Consider the following 19,972-nt stretch of genomic DNA (forward strand, 5'->3'; position numbering starts at 1 on the left):
AAAATAGTAAAAAAAGTGCAAACATTAAACAGAACACAAGAATTCCACATTTTATGGAGATGTTTCTAGTTTTTTCCTCACAGTAAAAGCTGTCAGACATTTATGAATTATAGGCATCCTCAGCCATACATTTCCAGAATACAATTCTAAGCTAAACCATGCCATTTTTAGTTATTAAAAAGAATGTCATTGCTTAAATACCTTCAAGCATAAACACATTTAAGACAAAACACAGACAAAACAGATACTGAGGAAGTTTTGTTGAGTGCAAGTCAACAAGCCTACTGCTATTTTATTCTTCAGAGGGCAGCATTAAGTACCAAATCAGAACACTAGTAATTATTATTTGAGGAAATCTCATCCAAACTTGCTATAAGAAAACAGAAAACCAGTAACATCAGAATCATTGCTTCTCTGAATTGATGTGTTTTATCTTTCCTCTGCCAGTTTCTTCAGAGTTCCTTATCATAGCCGATTTGGTCAGCCTCATGGTGTGCTAGCAAAGGCATAGAAGAACATGGAAAAGTGTAATGGCTTGAACATAACACAGGGTTTACGCAGACAGGCAAGCACAGAACCTATCCAGAGGACTTGAAGACCAGCAAAACAGGATAAGAATTAAGAAACTGTTTCTAACAAATTCAAAGCCAGGACAGAAAAGAATTTTTTGATAGATTTGGACTGCAAAATAGGCATAAGAATCAGAGAAAGGTTTTCACTAATTCCTCCTCAATTGTATTAGTATATTTCAATAGTTTGTCCTAGGCTCTGAAAACCCTGAACCAGAATGATAAAGGTTTTAAAAGATCAGGGTTTATTTTTATCTTCAGAGATGTCTGGAGAAGCTAATTACCAAGGTATGCCTTGAAACCCAGGACACTGCTTTTAGTCTCCATTTTAATAAAGCTAACCACGCTTACAAATATAATACTCTAATATAATTTAATCAACTAAAGGCAGAAAATTCCAATAGGTCCTCTTGTACTAAAGCCAATATTCAAGAATTATAAACAATTGAAGTCTTCCTGAATGAAGAGAGTTCTTAAAACAGCTTGCTGCATAATTTTGAAGACAAATCCAGTGACATGTTAAACAAATATAGTGTTGCAGTACAAAATGCTACCAAGCTCACACATTTTTCAGCTGCTGAGAAAACCAGCAAAGAAATAAAATTGCCCAATAGCTGTTATCATCCCAACACTTGAAATTCTCTCCAGCCATTCCTGAATAACATGAACTCAAGAATACAAAGATAAATCAAAAGCTATTCATAAACTGAACATAAAGATCCTGAACATTTTGATAAAGAAACCCCCCCTCTTATATTAACAAAGATGACCCAAATTTATATTATTAAAATTGAAACATTACACAGCCATGAAGTTTCTTTAAATACAAGACTCTCAGCATTCACTACATAACTCTACTGTTAAAGGAAATGTAGTATCTTGTCAGGAGGAAAATGAAGATAGAGCTGAGATACCTTTCAGCAAACTCTATTGTCTTCAATGCCTACAGAGAAACTCACAACAGATTTGTGGAGATCCCTCCACTCCAAATCTAGCAGAACCTAGTATTTCCAAAGATTTGCAAGAGAGGTGACTTTTGAGATCAGTCGTAAGAATGGAGATAAAGGCAGATAGAAAACAATACACTTTATATTATGGAAAAAAAACCTATGAAAATATGCTGAAAAAAAGGGGAAAAAATTACCTGGAACAAGTTCCATAACAATATAAATAGGCTGTCGTTGTGTGCAAACTCCTATAAGTTTTACAATATTAGGATGATCATACTGTTTGAGTATTCTGCAAAACATACAGTAAGTTTATTATATTAATTTTAACTTTATTTTAAATTATTAATTTTATTGTACAAACTGACTGAATAACATAGGAAAATATTTTAAACTCTTAATATTATTTTAATGGAACATATCATTATTGTTATCAGAAAGAAAAAAAAATCAATGTAACAGATCAATCTTTATTCTGTTTGAAACGGAAGGCATACTGATTCATGATTCACTAATAAATCAAAGATTGAACACTGTAAGTTTACCATTTGTCCACATAACATTTGTCTATATTTCTGAATAATGGCCTGATGGGTTTGCAGTTTCTCAAGAACCCTTGTAATTAAACAGAATTTCAGTGGTGGATCAGAAGCAGAGCTACATCAAAAAAGCATGCTCAGCATGCCTCTACATTTCCCTGCTGCATTTTTCAAAAGAACATTCATTCCACTTTTACTGTCAGAGATTAATTAATACAATAAGTTTCAGAAGAATATAAAGAGAGCAATTTTAATTTTGGGAATTAAAAAAAATGACATAATTTCAAGCAATACTTTATTAATAACATTTGCAGCCTAAACCAGCATGCTACCATTTAAAAGTGAAATGAAGGGCAAGGAAGAAATCTACAGAGACCTAGTAACTTAAATGCTTTTTCTACTATTTGTTGACTCAAAACACATCTTTTTCTCTCTTTTATTTCTGGGTTCTGGAGTAAAATGCTAACCTACCTGGTGTATACATGTCTAGTGAGAAACAATGTATTTAATTTTATTTCAGACTAAGACTACTCCATTAGCAGCAGGCTGCTTAACAAGTGGCACTTGCCAAATTCTGAGCTATTTAAAGTTCAATAGATACAGTGGCTGATCTTCATTCTCTAAATGTACATTGTATCTTGTACTTTTCCATACTGGTCATACTAGTTCAGGAGTAAAAATGTTTTCACATATTAAGCTTCAGAGCAAAAGTGAAAAGGTTAATTTAAATAATTGTGAAATTATCTCAACATACCCCTTTACTGAGAGGTCTCAGAACTTACCTATCTACATCAGGCTACATTCAGAATACTTAGCATATTGTGGCATGAATATTATTTGAAAAGCAAGTATGCAATCACATACTACCTGACACAACATAAAATATCTCTACTGGAGTGAACTCTTCCTACAAAGAAAATTACTAAACGAAATCTGTTCAGTAACCTCACCACATTTGATCAGCTCTACTAGTCACACATGTAAAGTAGGATTTATGACTGGTATAATCTTATTAAATGTGCTCATGATACATCACAGAAGTTCCAAATGGAAGCACTTAAACCAACATAATTGTGTTTTATAGGCAGAGCTTGCTTTGCCAAAGAGGTAGCTTCAGCAAGCGCAGATGTTACTGTGCTTCACATACTAAAATGCGTATCTTTAGTTACAAGGGAAACAGTTCTAGAATATACTGAGGGGAAAGGAAGGAAAAGTTTGACTACTGCTTCTTTGAATTTTTCTGAAGGTTAGATTTTGTAAATTCATCTAGTAATAAAACTTGAAAAAAACCCACCTGACGACAAGTATACATTTCAATTAAATTTAGAGAACCTACCTGGCTTCTGACAGAAATTTTATTTTCAATTCCTGAGGAAGATCTTCTTTACAAGTTTTTACAGCAACCGGAGTTTTATCTTTTAATATTCCCTTATACACCTCACCAAAATTACCCTGAAATCAGGAAAAGAAAAATCTAAATAAAGAATATCTTCACAAAACTCCACAAAAGTAATGCAGAAAGCTAATGTAACTGGTAGAGAACTTTGAAATGTTTATGAAGTCAAATGAAGTTTTCTTCCAGTATTTGTCCCTAACACAATACAATTCACACAGACATAGTTATAAGGACAGACATCTATTATATGGACACTGTATGAGTTCTACTTTGACCTTGATGGCAAAAGAAAAAGAAAACCCATTAACTGTATAATTACAATTTTCTCATAAAACCTCTTACTAACTTCTAAAGTAAACAGACATTGATAATAGTGCAGATAATTGATATTTTTTTCTTATTCTTACTCCTGCACTGTTTCGTTTCCACACTACTGTATTTTATAAACAATTTCCAACTTGCAGCCTGTAAGTGACCACGAGATGATCTGTGAAACTAAGACAAAATATACCATAATAATGGATACATTCTCACACATACAGGAAATTAAAAAATGCAAAATAAGAAAACTGACACCACTCAATAACTTAAAGCCGCTTCAAAAAATACCTTGTCATGTCTCCCCTGAGAAAGTTACATGATTCACATTTTTTTTTAAAAAACTTAACCTCACTACTGCTCTATATATTTGGACAAGATTTTAGAAGTAGCTCTTTTTATAATCATTTTCAGGTGTTCAACAACATACCCCAAGCGTAAATTTTTTGGTTTGGGTTTTGGTTGTTCGTTTTTTTTTTATAGAAGAAAACTGAAATAATACATATCATAGAATTATCTCCAACAGATGTAATATTTACTTAAATAAAAAAAAGGAAAATTAATTAGGACACAAATGGAAGGAAGAAGGAAATTGTGGGGTATATGACAAAACACTGCTATCAATGAAAAAAATCCAGGAGAAGAAAAAAAACCCTCCCAAAATTAAACATCTCATACTTTTATTAAAGTTTTGCATTTCCCAAAGAGTAAGTACAACTTAATTTAAATTAGGCATCTGATAAATTTCCATACCATTGCCAACCTCATGAAGTTTAACCATGCCAAGTGCAAGGTCCTCCACCTGGGTCGGAGCAATCCCAGGCACAGCTACAGGTTGGGCAAAAAGAAAATTCAGTGCAGCCCTGCAGAGAAGGACTTGGGGGTGTTAGTCAATGAGAAAATGAACATGAGCCAGCAGTGTGCACTCACAGCCCAGAAAGCCAACCGTATCCTGGACCGCATCAAGAGGAGCATGACCAGCAGGTCGAAGGAGGTGATCCTGCCCCTCTACTCTGCTCTCGTGAGACCTCACTTGGAGTATTGTGTGCAGTTCTGATGTCCTCAACATAGAAAGGACATGGAACTGTTGGAACAAGTCCAGAGGAGGGCCAGGAGGATGATCAGGGGACTGGAGCACCTCCCCTATGAACACAGGCTGAGAAAGTTGGGGCTGTTCAGCCTGGAGAAGAGAAGGCTGCGTGGAGACCTCATAGCAGCCTTCCAGTATCTGAAGGGGGCCTACAGGGATGCTGGTGAGGACTCTTCCTTAGGGACTGTAGCAATAGGACAAGGGGTAACGGGTTGAAACTTAAACAGCAGAGGTTTAGACTGGATCTAAGGAAGAAATTATTTACTGTGAGGATGGTGAGGTACTGGAATGGGTTGCCCAGGGAAGTAGTGAATACTCCATCCCTGGCAGTGTTCAAGACCAGGCTGGATGAAGCCTTGGGTGATAAGGTTTAGTGTGAGGTGTCCCTGCCCATGGCAGGGGGGTTGGAACTAGATGATCTTATTTCCTTTCCAACCCTAACTATTCTATGATTATATGATTCTATGTTTTCTGAAGTTTGAGTCCTCTCACACATTAAACTTTCATGATCTTCCTCCTAAGGTTTTCAGGCCACAAAAGATTTTAAAGACCCTCAGATTTCTCACTTCTATGGTGAATGGCTGTAGTTCCAACTTCTATCATACAGATGCTGATGGTCCTGTCATTCTTACCTTTTCCAATTTGACTCTCTTTCTACAGATGGAGGCATAACAGATTTATACTGTATTCCAAGAAAGTTTGTATCCTTTTCTGTATTTTTTAAAAACCATATCCTTCTATAATTGCTTTTAAGCACTGAGGGGTCTTTATTGAATGTTAAAAATGCTTTGTGCTAAAAATACGCAGTGAACATGTAAATTCAGTTTACTAAATTTTCAGATTACTTTAACTGTCTTTACTCATCAAGACTAATCCATCTTTATTTTTTAGCAAGACAAAGTTTTTTAATGCCTGAAACATCTTAATTTTTCTCCCTTGATACTATTCTGTTTAAGAATGTGAAGCTGTCAGATGCAGACACAGTTCTTTTTACTGGCAGACAGAATTTTATGTAATCTTATGCTGCCAAAGAGATTTTGTCCTCAGTAACAGAACTTTCTGATAGTATTTAGCGCCCCCATTTCATGAATAGTTTATCAATTCTTTTAGGGTGTATCAAAGTAAGGCAGCAGTTACTGCTTTCATTTATCTCCTCATTTAAGCTTGTTTTTCAGCTTTAGGGTAATCCTTAGTAACATTGTGTCCAATGTGACCCTTGGACCGTCTTTGTAGGTGCAAAGATGCTAAGAATTTAAGTGAGTTATGGGGCTTACCTGACTTGAAAGACTTGGAGCTCTGAAGCAGAATTTGTGATATAAACTACATTATACAATTATTAATTTTATATATAAATGGTTGTGAAATTACTTCACATGCAATAAATCATACAAAATAGAGAATATTTGTCTTAATAAATTTTCATTTAATCTCATTATATAAGATTTTATGCTTAATCCCAGAAATTTCATAAATACATAAGCATATATTTTTTTCCATTTTTATAATTTGCAACATTTTTGTAAGACTACAAAAAGTAAAACAGTCACACTGTGCTTTATAGAAATCTAGTTAGCTTAAAAGCCTTCCAAAAGAGAAAAATATGTATGCCAGTTAAATACTTTCAGCATACACATTCTTTTACCAGTAAATGTGACATATAAAGTGCAATGCTGTCTTTTCTCCTAAAGTAAAAGACTTTATACAAAAATCATATACCACAGCAATTTAAAAGATATAGCAAAACAGAAAATGGCTCTATGATGAACATATACTTATCTAAATGTTGTTTAGCTCCCTTGATTACTTACTTTACCCAGTAATTCTCCCAATGTGACATCCTCATGATTGAGAACCCATTTCTTATCCTATAGAAAGAAATGTAAAGAATAATTTTCAGTCTGTGCAAATATATATGATTTTCTATAAGATACATTTCACTAGGTAGAACCATTGCATTCAGACTGCTCAATCAAAAACATCCCAGGAAGTTTTAAATCTAAACTGTTATAGAACAGTTTAGAAGATTTGCTACACAATAAAATACTGAAATACACTACTTCGCAAATTTCTATCAGAAGATTCAGCCTACAATAAGACAGCATGTATGCAGATAGAACACTATGCAAATTTTCATACAAACCTTGGAAATGATACCTAGCACCTGTTTTTTAACAGGTCAGAATGAGATAAGATACCTGAGTCAAAATCAGATAAGAAAACTTCATTTTAGTATATGAAACATAACATGAAATGTAACATGAAATAGTAGACTAAAAAAACACATTTTTCTTTTCTATGTACATGAAGAACAGGTTTATCTACATATTAAGAAAACATATATTTGTGCCTCTTCTGTGGTAGTTTGAAATATTACAAGCAACTACTTGAAAAGACAACGTAACAAATGCCAGTTAAAGTATTTGTCGAGTGCTGATGAGCAACAGTACAAATACTCTGCAACAGCTCAAAGACATATAAAAAGCAATTACAAACTTCCTGCTACACAGACATATTTAATAAATACTTAGCTAAAGTGTTAGAATAGGATATTTTAAGTCTTACCCATATTTAGTATTTTCCCATTTTACTTCTCTGCTAGCACCTCGTCGACTTACCACCTCACAAACACTACTACTGCTCCTCCTGTTAGCAGTAAGGCTCTAAGCATTCTTTATTACTAACGAAAAAGGCAAATATCTAAATAATTGTATGCTAACTTATTAAATTATATCTCATTAAAACTCCCATAAAACCTAGTCAAACATGCTGGCTTTGAAGTATACTTAATACATTAGATTACCAGGTTTTCTGGACCATGGAGTGGTCCAGAAGGCTCACATACTGGTCAGGATCACTATATGATCATGACCGGAAGAAGCCAGGATGTACATTACAGTGTTAGTGATCTACACAGCAGTTAACTGGAGTGAGCCTAGGCCTGTGTTCTGCTGCACAGCTCCCTTGTCTGCAGGAGGAACTCTGCCACTACTCTTGCAATGGTGCCCATAAGCAGTTCCCACTGGTTACCAGCAACCACAGCACCTGCATGGCCTTACTTTTATCTACAAGTGCTCCAAGAATTCTCATGTGGATGTCCTTTCTGTTTACCAGTTCAAATAATGAACAGAGTTGCTTCATAGTAAGAGGATCCTCTTATAGCTCGAATAACCAAAATGTGAGAATCTCTACTACAGGCAGGCATTCTTCAGCATGATGTATGTGGACTAGCAGCCCATCCACTGCTATGCCACCTGGGGCTCCCGCTGTCTAAAGGGGTGCAAGATTGTCTATATTACTCTCTCCTTACAGTATTAGCTGTAACAGACAGTATTTTAAATTATATCTTCTACACTCTAAGTCCTTTTCCTACTGGAATCATTAACATCACCTCCTGGCGCAAAACAGGATCTTTGCAATGCATATAACACCTGACGTCAAGGAATGCAGAAAAGGGAGCCAGAGTCTTCTCAGTGAGTGGTGCTTAGAAAAAGGGCAAGAGGTAATGGTCACATACTAATGCCCATTATTTAAATCAGGAAATTAATTCTGATCATGAGGAATTTACTGTGAGGGTGGTCAAACACTGAACAGGTAACCCAGAATGAGAGTCTTCATCTCAAATCAAAAGGCAATCAAAACACAACTGGACACAGTCCTGGGAAATCCACAGTAGCTGAACCTACCTGAGCAGGGGGATTGGAAGAGAAAATCTCAAGAACACCCTTCCAATCTAAATAAGCCTGTAATTTGAAGGCAGAGAAAAACTTTCTGTGTGTAAATAGTCCATTGAATCCCTGAATGGTCTGTGTTAGAAGGGACTTTTAAAGAGAATTTAGACCAACACCCCTGCCATAGGAAGGGACATCTTTCTCTAGATAAGGTTGCTCAAAGCCCCATCCAACTTGATCTTGAACACCTCCAAGGATGGGGCATCTGCCCTTTCTCTGGGTAATCTGTTCCAGGGTCTTACCACCCTCACAATATATAATTTCTGCCTTGTACCTAACCTGAATCTACTCTCTACCAGTTTAAAATAATTGCCCTTTGTCCTGTCACTAGAGGCCCTAGCAAAAAGACTCTCTTTGCCTTTCTTGTAAGTCAACTTTAAATACTAAAAGGCTGCATGAATGTCTCCTCAGAGTCTTTCCTTCTCCAAGCTGAACAACCCCAATAATGTCAGCCTCTCTTCATAACAGAGGTGTTCCACTCCTCTGATAACTTTTTGTGCCCTTCCTCTGGATGCATTCTAATGGTCCATATCTTTCTTGTATGTGGATCTCGGAGAGTACAACCAGTGAAGTCTGCTGTCAACTCCTAAGGAAGGTGGAGGTTTGTACTGACTGATGGCTCCCTCTTTTTGCAAGGAGGAAATTAGTCATCAGACAAGCCAGAAATGTTCTGGGCAACTGAAAGAATTAAACAAGCACAGAAGATTTAAGCTGCACTTGCTGGGAAGGTGGCTACTAATTTGTAACCTCCACATTTTTTGACTGACATGAATTCAGCAGAGTAAAAAAAAAAGTATATGTGTGGGGTGTCATTGCTATGGTGACTTCTGTGGGTTTTTTTTCTTCTTACATATAATGTCACAAAATCACACAGACCACTGCTCCTGTAAGCTGTGCTCAGTGTCCACATTCCAGAGACTTTCTGAATGCCTCTGTTCACCCACACTTCCAGCAGGCAACTCCTGTCAGCCCCATCGCATGAATTTCGATGCCATGCCACTATGCTGTGATGGGATCCATACTCTGCCACTCCTGCTCCTCTTGTGAGGAAATACCCTACCAACATAGACTCATAGAACAGTTTGGGTTGAAAGGGATCTTCAACATCAAATGATCTTTCTCCTGTAGGCAAGATTCTTAATCAAAACTACTGCTTCACCGATCAGATCATAAGTAATGTATTTCCTTGATCTCCTCCTTTTGATTTTACTAAAAATCATACATGTTCTATTCAATGAAAATTTTCTAGATTTTTTTTTTTTTTCTGATTGGGTGGATGCCTCATTCAGAAGCTGTTACACTACAGATAGATAGCAAGTGTCATTAAAGTGCACACTTTAGGAGTAAAATGCAAGTTTAAGAAAACAGTTTGCAAGTAAATTTGTAAAGAAAAAAATCACAAAAATGATTACTTGGAGGTATCAGTATAATGGGTTTTAACATTGAGATGCAAATGTAAAAGCAAACAAGTTATACAATTAAAATGTAGTGGATTTTTTACTGCTTAATTCCAATGATACAGTACTTCAGTGAGCGACTTTTAGAAAATAGTAAAAACATGGCATTTCAAAGGCTTGTTTATGGAGAAAAAATCTGATGCATAGCTCTTCAGAAAACTAATCAAAATAAATGGCAATATAAACTGGAACCAAGTAATCTGTTGAAGGATTTGTTATTACTGTATCAGTACATTATTCACTACCTGCACTTTTTATGAAAACTTTCAGTCATTTACTATACCAGTATAACCCGTTCATTACATTATCATGGTTCTGCCAGAGCTTTCACAAAGGACTGTTCAAAGTTTGATCATCTTTGTAACTGGAGTTCCCGTTGTTGGTTTAGAAAGAATCTTTAATAATCAGCATACGTAAATTATGCAGCCCTGCTATTATCAGTTTTACAATGTATCAGCAGGTGAATATTCACCTCAGTGGTACATAAACTGAGAGTTTGCTGTTTATGAGATCTTTTATGAATAGAAATCTTGAATTAATTTTGTAGGTATATAAACTATATCTTAAATTCAAAGACTTATCATATGTCTCACTTCTGTGGCTACAAGGCTGAGCCAGCAGACTGAAAAGGAGGCAGGTGCTGCTTCAATGATCCTTTTTGTTCCCAGATGGAATCTCTTCAGAACTGTCCTTTCACTAATCGTCAGGCAACACCTGCACAGACCTCAAAAGCAGACAGCTCAGGAAATTAATGCAACCCTTAGCATGTTGTACTCTTTTTGACTGCACCTTTCATCATTTGTTTAGTCTTTTAACTTATACATTTGTCATGGAACCTGACGCTGGCAATATTTGCCAGATGATCCACATGAGATTAGCACAAAGTACATACTTTGACAGAATTAACAGAACAGAAACTGTAACCCAGAACTTTTCCTTTCCTTCCTTTTTCCTTTCCTTCTTTTCCTTCCTTCCTTCTTTCCTTCTCTCTCACTTTCTTTCTTTTCTTTCTCTCTTCCTCTTTCTTTCTCTCTCCCTTTCTCCCTTTTTTCTATCTATCTCATTTCCTTCCCCTCACTCATAAGCTTTTGTGTCATGCTTCCCCTTCCTGGTTTCTCTCTCTCAGATACAGTGAAAGCCTTAAAGTCTATGAATACAGTATTTATTTCTTTCCCCCACTGGGAAGTATCAAAACAGAATTCTCCTTCCCCTGCATCTTATATAGCCTTCTCTGAGTGTTAACATTGAGCTTCTGGATAAAAAGATGGCAGCTTTCATAATGCACTGTATTTTTCTATTTGCAAAGTGAACTGATTCACTTGAGATACCTTCACCTAAGATACTCAGGTGCTGCAGGGCATAGGGATTACACACTGTAACTGCTATGCAGACAGAAGTGCCTAAGCCCTAGCACTAGCTAAGTTTGAATTTTCTCCTAAGACTGCAATTTCCTTCTATGGTACATGACTCCCCATGCTGTGAAAAGACAGGCTGGAAACCCAACACAGAGTTTTGTATTCTGTGATGGTAAAAAAGAACTTCCAATTACGGTCCCTAAGTCCATTTCTGAATTCAACTCTGAAGCTGCAGTTAGTCCCTCTGTCCCATAGCACTAGTAAAGTTAAAGAAAGCATTTCAAGTAGAAATATTAAGTTAAAAAGGCAGCATGCACTGCAGTTTTATCTAGTATCTTCAGGCACTTGTGGAATACTACAACCCCAAACTGTAAAAACAGCAGTTTCTCAAACAGATAGTGAGAAAGAATCTAAGAGAAGCTATGTCATCACCTACATCATACTAGTGTATAATTCTGGCACTTGCACAAAACCAAACTCATCTGTCAAGAAACAAACCCGATTTTCTAACTTGCAGTGTGTTGCATACCCCTTTAAATACTGTTTCAAAACAAAGTATCACTGGTTCAGATTTATCTTTAATTAATAAAGAGCATTGCAGGGTGGACACTAGCAAAGAAAAGATTCTTTCTACAAGTAAGTTGTCTCACTAATTGCATTCAAATTGCACTGAGTTGAATAGGTCATCATTCAATATTTTTGATAGCTGCCAGTAATTAAATAAACCCTTTAAGCAGACAAAGGAATGGAGGCATACTAGCATATCATTAAAAAAAGCCAGAAATAAAGTCATGACGTTATTCCTGTCAGATCACAAATTTTATGATCTTCTGGAAGTATTTAATTCTAATTAGGAATAAAAAGTAGTATTTCTGCAATTGTTAAATGCTATTATTCTACAGACTAATCATGCATACAAAAGATACTGAAAGTTAGAAATGTGACAGAAAAATGAAAAATAAAAAATAATCTTTAGTGTAGGTATAGATAAACAGACACTGTAATGCCCATCAATTTAAGTCATAGAAATTTTTAATTGAGCTGCTTCTACATCAAATAGAGCAAATCCACCTCATTTCCACACCTAATCATAAACTAACCTGAATGAGAGAGGACAGAACTCTGGAGACTATCAATACACTACTATTCCCCCCAGAAGGAGCCTGCTTAGCCACCTTCTTGTAAGACCACTGTAAATCTCTCTTTAACTCATGCTTGTTCAGATTTTTGTATTGTTAATCTTGGGCCACAGAATATAAAAGCACTTTAGACAAATCCAGTTACAGACTTTAGTGCTTGAGGATGCTTGGTTTTTATGTTAATAATATATCTTATTTACAAATGGAATTAAGAAATACAGGACTTTACCACATTCTACTTTATTTATGCCCTATGGTCTTCCCCATGAGGGGAAAGTGACTGCCAAACTTCTTAGCTAAGCACAGTAACCAACTTGGCTCAGCTCAGATAAAGCTCCAGTGCCTCTTGGGAGATAACTTTTATCAGACACGAGGAGCTATCTGGCAAGAGCAGGGTTTTGAGACACTATGGAAGAGTATCGTGGAAATTACGAGATACCTAATGATAGGAAGAAACTGCCTCAAGGTGGACTTTCACCTTCTTCTTGAGAAGGAAGATGAGCAGGAACCCCACTGAGACCACCCTAGGCAGAGATATTCTTTCTTTCCAGGCTGCAAAAGGCATCACTGTCTTCTGAAGTCACATCCTCTCACCTATTTTGTTTAATTTTCCTTGCTTATTCATTCTCCTGATTTCCTGAGCAGCAGAGCAACAATGTGTTGCGAGGGCTGGCTGCTCCCTGGAGACATGGGGGACCCCTGAGGCTCACCCACTCCACTGCAAGGGAGCAGGCTAGGCTGGGTGGGCAGCCCCAAGCTCAGATCAGTCACGTCCTTGGTGAAAGCAGGTCTGCGGCCAAGCCAGGTCAGCCTGTGAGTCGGGCTCAGGCTGAAGGCCACTGATGGGAACAGGAGTCAGACAACCGCCCACGACTGATGGGCACATTCTTAGCGACAAGGCAGTGCAATGCTCAGTCCGGAAGCAATCTGGGCACCAAGGGCCAGGGCCTGATGAACTTGGTGCATGACTAGGCACAGGAGTGCAAGGCAGCAGGAGATGGGTCTCAGCTGAGCAGCAGAGCCTCAGCCAAAAGTGGCTTCCACAGGACAGGGTCTGGCTCTGCCTCAGACCTTCACTCAGCTGAGGGTGATAGCAGCAGTCCTCAGTTGCATTATCCTTTTGATGCTAAGCCCCATCCAGGATAGGGGATGCTCTCAAGACCCTTAGTGACCTAGTCTTTCACTAATAACATGTTTGGAGTCCTATCTCTGCATCTTCCCTTTGAAGATACTGCTAGATCTGTTGGCAAAGTGATAAGAAACAAGGTGTCAACTAGGCAAAATAACTAGAAATTTATCTTTTTACTTGTAAAATAAAGCTATCTGAATATGTTAGTTAGTAAGCCTCATGGTTCCCTGGACTACAGTGAGTTTCAAGACCTGAGCAGTCAGTAGGGAATCAGTTGGTCCTTTCTTCAGCGAAGAGGCAGGTATTAAGTGTTGTGTGCAAGACCACTGAGGCCAAAGTATGAACAGCAGATGGTGGCTGTACAAGACACAACCTCATTTTTCTTTTTCTGAGCTATGAGACTGAAACATTATCACTATTGCCCTGAATGTCTTCCAGGTAAGCTCAAGTCTGAAGTGTAGTTTTCCTCCTGCCCATCTTCCTTCATTAGTAGGAACTACATCAAAGAAATCACAAATTATTATGCCAGGAAGCAGTCTCATGAATTAATTGCAGTAAATTGTAACAGCTTTCAGTGAGATGAAAAACAACCCAGAACAAATACTTAGTGTTCACATGCCCCTAGCACTATTTTTCTATAATTTTTGGTAATGATGTCAATCATGAAGTACTCTAAAATTGTACTTTTTCAAATTAACAATGAGCATTAATGCAATTACATACTAAGTATCTTTAAAACAGACATTTAGGGAATTAGATATGAATTTATGAGCCTCAGCTTAAACATTTGTCTTTAAAATCTTTCAATTTTTAATAGGAGAGAGAAAAAGGGATAAAGAGAAAATGCCAACTGCGCTTACATTCAGTTTCAGAGTGTCATGAAACAAAACCAAGATTCTTACACAGAAGCCAAAGCAAGATTTGTAAAAGAGGAAGAGTGAGCAAATCCTGAGAAGGTTCCACCACAGTATGAATAAATAAGAACTCAATGTTATCATCACTTTACTATTTCATGATCCCTGTCACATTATTTACTCTAGCTACTTCTGACCACATTAAAATATAAAGCTGGATACCATCATGCTAATGAAGGCAGTATCTACAGCAAATTTTGCCATCACTTTTAATCTTAACTGTAGGAGTAATAGAAGCAAAAAAGGGTAAAGACCTCTTGAAACTGGAAACCTTAGCTGACTTGGAGAAACCCAAAATGGCTGAAGCAAAAGGAAAACGTATTACTTTAAAAGAACTGAAAACATAAGACTTCCTAACCTAAGAATCTACCTGAACACAGCATGAAGAATTCAGCAAAAGCCTACATATCCATCCCTTTTTTCCTCACCCCAGTAAATTAATCATTAACATTACTCTAAAATAAAATAGAATTATAGTGTCAGCCTCTCACAAGTATGGTGCATAAACATGCATTATGCTCATTTCTCCATGCTGTATACAGAAAAAATGCATTCAGAAATATATTTTGGAAAGTAATATTTGCTCTCCTTCTTCCAAATGACATAGAAAATAACAATACTATGAATTACTGCAGCTAAGAGACATTTTTCCACAAGAAAAACAGAAAGAAAAAGTCCATCTTTCATTTTCAGTATTAATGATAATTAGAGTAAGACTTTTTTTAACAGATAAGAAAATAATATTTTTTAATCACATTTAGATACCACTTAACAGAACTTGATGAAACAGAGAAAAAAAGAAAGTCAGTAACAGTTGTGTACATGCGGATAAGGCCTAAAAATGTGGAAATGAGAAACTATTTTCTTAGAGAAGTACTATTTTTGACATCACTTATGCCAGTATATCTAATGTGCATATCAATTTCATGAATCATAACCTATGGGTTTTAAGTCCTTCAGATTATGTACAGAAATAAAGGTAGCTAGTGGAAAAGATTTTTCATAAGAACAAGTGAGTTTTACAAAAAGGGTTTTAAAAACACCCTGTGGACAACTTCTTTAAAACTGTTTCAGAATAAAGATTCATGAGCTGTAAAAATTGTTATAGAAGCTGTTTTGCATTATTATCAGCCCTGTATTAAGCCACACTGATGAAATTCAATGTGAGCTGTAAAACAGAATTATAGTGCAAATAGGTTCACCTCCTTGGAAAAAAGCACTATTTCATCTGACCTGTTCTTGTTCCCTAAAAAACCACTGTGTAGTTCAACCTTTCTGTCAAACCAAATTCTAAACCACCATAAATCTAGAAGGTAGAACTGAGATTTGCAAAAGCTACTATGTAGTAAGCTGCAAAAGTGACAGATTGACTGCACATCTTTTCTTTGAGCATACTTTCTTGAAGATCAATAGACAAAATTACTGTAGAAGTCAACATGCAAACTCAGTTTTCTTCAGTTTTTTATTTGAAGGATGCACAGTATTTCCTTAAGTTTATACTCTCCTATTCATCAAAGGACTAGATGCTAAGGATCTTTCAGGAAAAAATACAGGAAATAAAAAATAAGAAGAAAAAAACCCTGAGAAGGAACCAGATACAGAATGTGAAATCCTTAAGCACAGGAAAAGGAAAGTCAAGTTTATGTCAAAACCATTATATTTCAAACACAGTAAAGAAACTTATAGCATTCCTCTCTACCTAATACAGTAAATCCAGCCCCCAAACTGAAGTACTCTGAATCACCTGTTGATCAAATACATGCAGAGAAGTTATCTGCCTGTTATCAAATAATGCCCTCCAAAACAGTGAGAATCTTCCATATGCTCAAAGGCAAAAAAACTGTATGATAACATAGTTTCCCATTTAAACATTCTTTATGATTTAAAAAGAAAGGAATACAAAGAGCCTGGCTCCATGCTTTTTGCACCCTCCCTGCAGGTGCACCCTCTAAAAGCGTTATCTTCCGATTTTATTCTAAACCTGATCACAGAAAGAAATAACATACAGACAAGGCTGAATCAGAAACATTTAGCAGTGCAGATTTTCAGTGCTATGGCCTTTAAAACAAAGCTACAGAAAACTTTGATCACTGGATATAAATCAACTTTGTTCAGGTAGCATTATGTGTCTCTGCTATTATGACATATTTTTAAGATTTTTTTTTATAAAAAATACTCTAAATTTTAGAAGTACTCAAGACACCTGAAATTATACATACACTTGGTTTAGCACTTTGTTAGCATAATGAGAAAATTACTCTCCTTTTTACCTTTTCTCATTAGGATGCAGTCTCTTGAAAGTACAGACCAGCATTACGAAAGATGCATTCTTATTGTTACCTGACAGAAATATTGCAACACTCTCTGCTAAAAAGCTTTAAAAGGAATTGCACAACATATCTATGTTCAGTGGAAATAGGAACTGAAATCCATCTCTAGCATTAAAATATGAAACTCTGCTATCAAATACCAATAGCTGCAGCCTTCTCTTCAGATTCCAGAATTAAACTTAAAAACCTACTAAAAATTCAGCCAAATTTTCCTAAAAAAAACCCTACCAATTTTCTTGACATATGAATCAAAAGCCTTCTGCATGATCATCATATCACTGAATGGCAAATAAGTAGCAAAAAATTCATTTTGTGCTTATGCAATATGTACAGTAATTTTCTATAAGTACATCTTTTACTTATTATAAATCCTCACTTCGCACTGTGGTTTCAATTTTCTTAGAGAAAAGATGTATTTTAACACTGAAAAATGCATGTATCAGACTTCATGAGAATTAGAGCTTTGGGCCAAAAATGAACATACATTGACCATAACCACCAGGTGCTTCTCAGCGTTGCTACAAGCCTGGTCAGATGCATGGGTATCACACTTGCATTTCACAGACAGATCCTCTTTGGAGCTACAAACCTAGCATAGGTAAAATTGCAATAACTGAATTGCTCACTGCTACAGCCTGCTTCTTCCTTTCCAGCTGAGATTTCTGCTCCCTAAAGAACTGTCCTCAGACCAAACAAATGGAAACTTAAACAGGGGAGATTTATATTGGATATAAGGAAGAAATCATTTACTGTTAGGGTGATGAGGTACTGGAATGGGTTGCCCAGGAAGGTTGTGAATGCTCCACCCCTGGCAGTGTTCAAGGCCAGGTTGGATGAAGCCTTGGGTGACACGGTTTAGTGTGAGGTGTCCCTGCCCATGACAGGGGGGCTGGAACTAGATGAACTTAAGGTTCTTTCCAACCCTAACTATTCTATGATTCTATGATATCCCAAAAGGCACATAATTACTGCAGCTGTTTCCCTTTTCTGTCACAAGATGAGAATCTCTGAGTGATGGAATGACTTTATGATAAACTTGAAAGTCTCTTTGGTAAGTCTCTATGCTTCAGCAAACTTCAGCTTGTTTTTCAAAACAAAGCAAAACCACACAAAACACCCATAAAGCCAACCAACACTAATGAGAGACAAAATGCAGGAAAGCAACTTCTGTTTAGCTTTGCATGGATAAGTGCATGCTAACTAAATGTTAAAGGAGCCAGTATTACTTCTGTGGTACTATTAAGAAGCTGAAACATGGAGCAGATACACTTCATGCTGTTCATCTTTGAAAGCTCAGCTCAAAGACTTGTAAATGCAAACTACTCAAATTGGTTCAGTGACTGAAAAATAAGCATCACGTCAGATTTCTATGAGTGCATTTTCATGAAAGCAGTGTTCTCCATTAAATGCATATTTCTTCATCATTTCTTTTCATCTCTAACACTAACATACTCTGGCGAGACAGCATCATATTCACAGAATTGTTACATTATTTGCAAACTTTTTCATGAATATTAGAACCACTATAACAAATCACTTTTTTTTCTTCACACTTTTCATTGTGTGAATTTTTTCTTCACACTTTTCATTTTCATGTGCTCACTCAGCATTAACTGGTTCATCATTTTCCCATGTACAGAAAATGTTGAGGTCATATTCCAGGCTTTTCTGTCACATCAAAATGGAATCAGTTTTAAAATGAAAGTTAATGGCAATATATAAATATGGCTTAATTATCTGACAAAGTTTTAATTTCCATCAGCTCAGAATCTGAATTTACTACAGAGGATTACAGAATCATAGAATGGTTTGGGCTAGAAAGGATATTAAGATCATCCAGTTCTAATCCCCTGACATAGGCGGGGTTCCTCACCCTAAACCATGTTGCCCAAGGCTCTGTCAACCTGGCTTTGAACACTGCCAGGGATGGAGCATTCACGACTTCTTTGGGCAGCCTGTTCCAGTGCCTCACCACCCTCACAATAAAGAACTAATTCCTTATATCTATCCTGAACTTGCCCTGTTTCAATTTGAACCCACTACTCCTTGTTCTATCACTACAGTCCCCAATTAAGAGCTCCTCCCCAGCATCCTTGTAGGCCCCATTCAGATACCACGAAGCTGCTATGAGGTCTCCACGCAGCCTTGTCTTCTCCAGGCTGAACAGCCCCAACTTTCTCAGCCTGTCTTCATATGGGAGGTGCTCCAGTCCCCTGATCATCCTCCTGGCCCTCCTCTGGACTTGTTCCAACAGTTCCATGTCCTTTTTATGTTGAGGACATCAGAACTGCACACAATACTCCAAGTGAGGTCTCACGAGAGCAGAGTAGAGGGGCAGGATCACCTCCTTCAACCTGCTGATCACACTCCTTTTGATGCAGCCCACGGCACGGTTGGCTTTCTGGGCTGTGAGGGCACACTGAAGCCAGCTCATGTTCATTTTCTCATTGACCAACAGCCCCAAGTCCTTCTCCACAGCGTTGCTCTGAATCTCTTCTCTGCCCAACCTGTAGCTGTGCCTGGGATTGCCCCGACCCAAGTGCAGGACCTTGTATTTGACTTGGTTGAACTTCATGAGGCTGGCACAGGCCTACCTCTCAAGTATGTTAAGATCCCTCTGAATCCCATCCCTTCTCTCCAGGTATCAACCAGACCACAAAACCTAGTGTTGTCAGCAAACTTGCTGAGGATGCATCAATCCCTCTGTCCATGTCACCAACAAAGATGTTGAACAAGATCAGTCTCAACTCCAACCCCTGAGAGACATCATTTGTTACTGGTCTCCAGATCAACACTGGGCCGTTGACCACAACTCTGTGTATGGCCATCCAGCTAATTCTTGATTTACCAAGTGGTCCATCCATCAAATTGATGTCTCCCCAAATTTAGAGACAAGGATGTTGTGTGAGACAGTGTTGAATGCTTTGAACAAGTCCAGGTAAATGACATCAACAGCTCTGCCCCTCTCCATCAGTTTCGTAGACCCCTCATAGAAGGCCACCAAATTGGTCAGGCAGGATTTCCCCTTAGTGAAGCCACGCTGGCTGTCACCAACCACCCT

The 19,972-nt window shown here is 37.2% G+C and overlaps 1 protein-coding gene across 1 annotated transcript in view; it reads right to left on the minus strand.

The window, feature by feature from the left end:
- Positions 1–19,972, minus strand: part of FER (FER tyrosine kinase) — a 153,454-nt gene that overhangs the window by 60,671 nt on the left and 72,811 nt on the right. Inside the window, 3 exon segments of the mRNA XM_034072609.1 lie at positions 1,714–1,808; positions 3,392–3,507; positions 6,668–6,724. Of these exon segments, the coding sequence (XP_033928500.1) occupies positions 1,714–1,808; positions 3,392–3,507; positions 6,668–6,724 (268 nt within the window).

Source organism: Melopsittacus undulatus, chromosome Z, assembly GCF_012275295.1.
Source record: "Melopsittacus undulatus isolate bMelUnd1 chromosome Z, bMelUnd1.mat.Z, whole genome shotgun sequence".
NCBI lineage: Eukaryota > Metazoa > Chordata > Aves > Psittaciformes > Psittaculidae > Melopsittacus > Melopsittacus undulatus.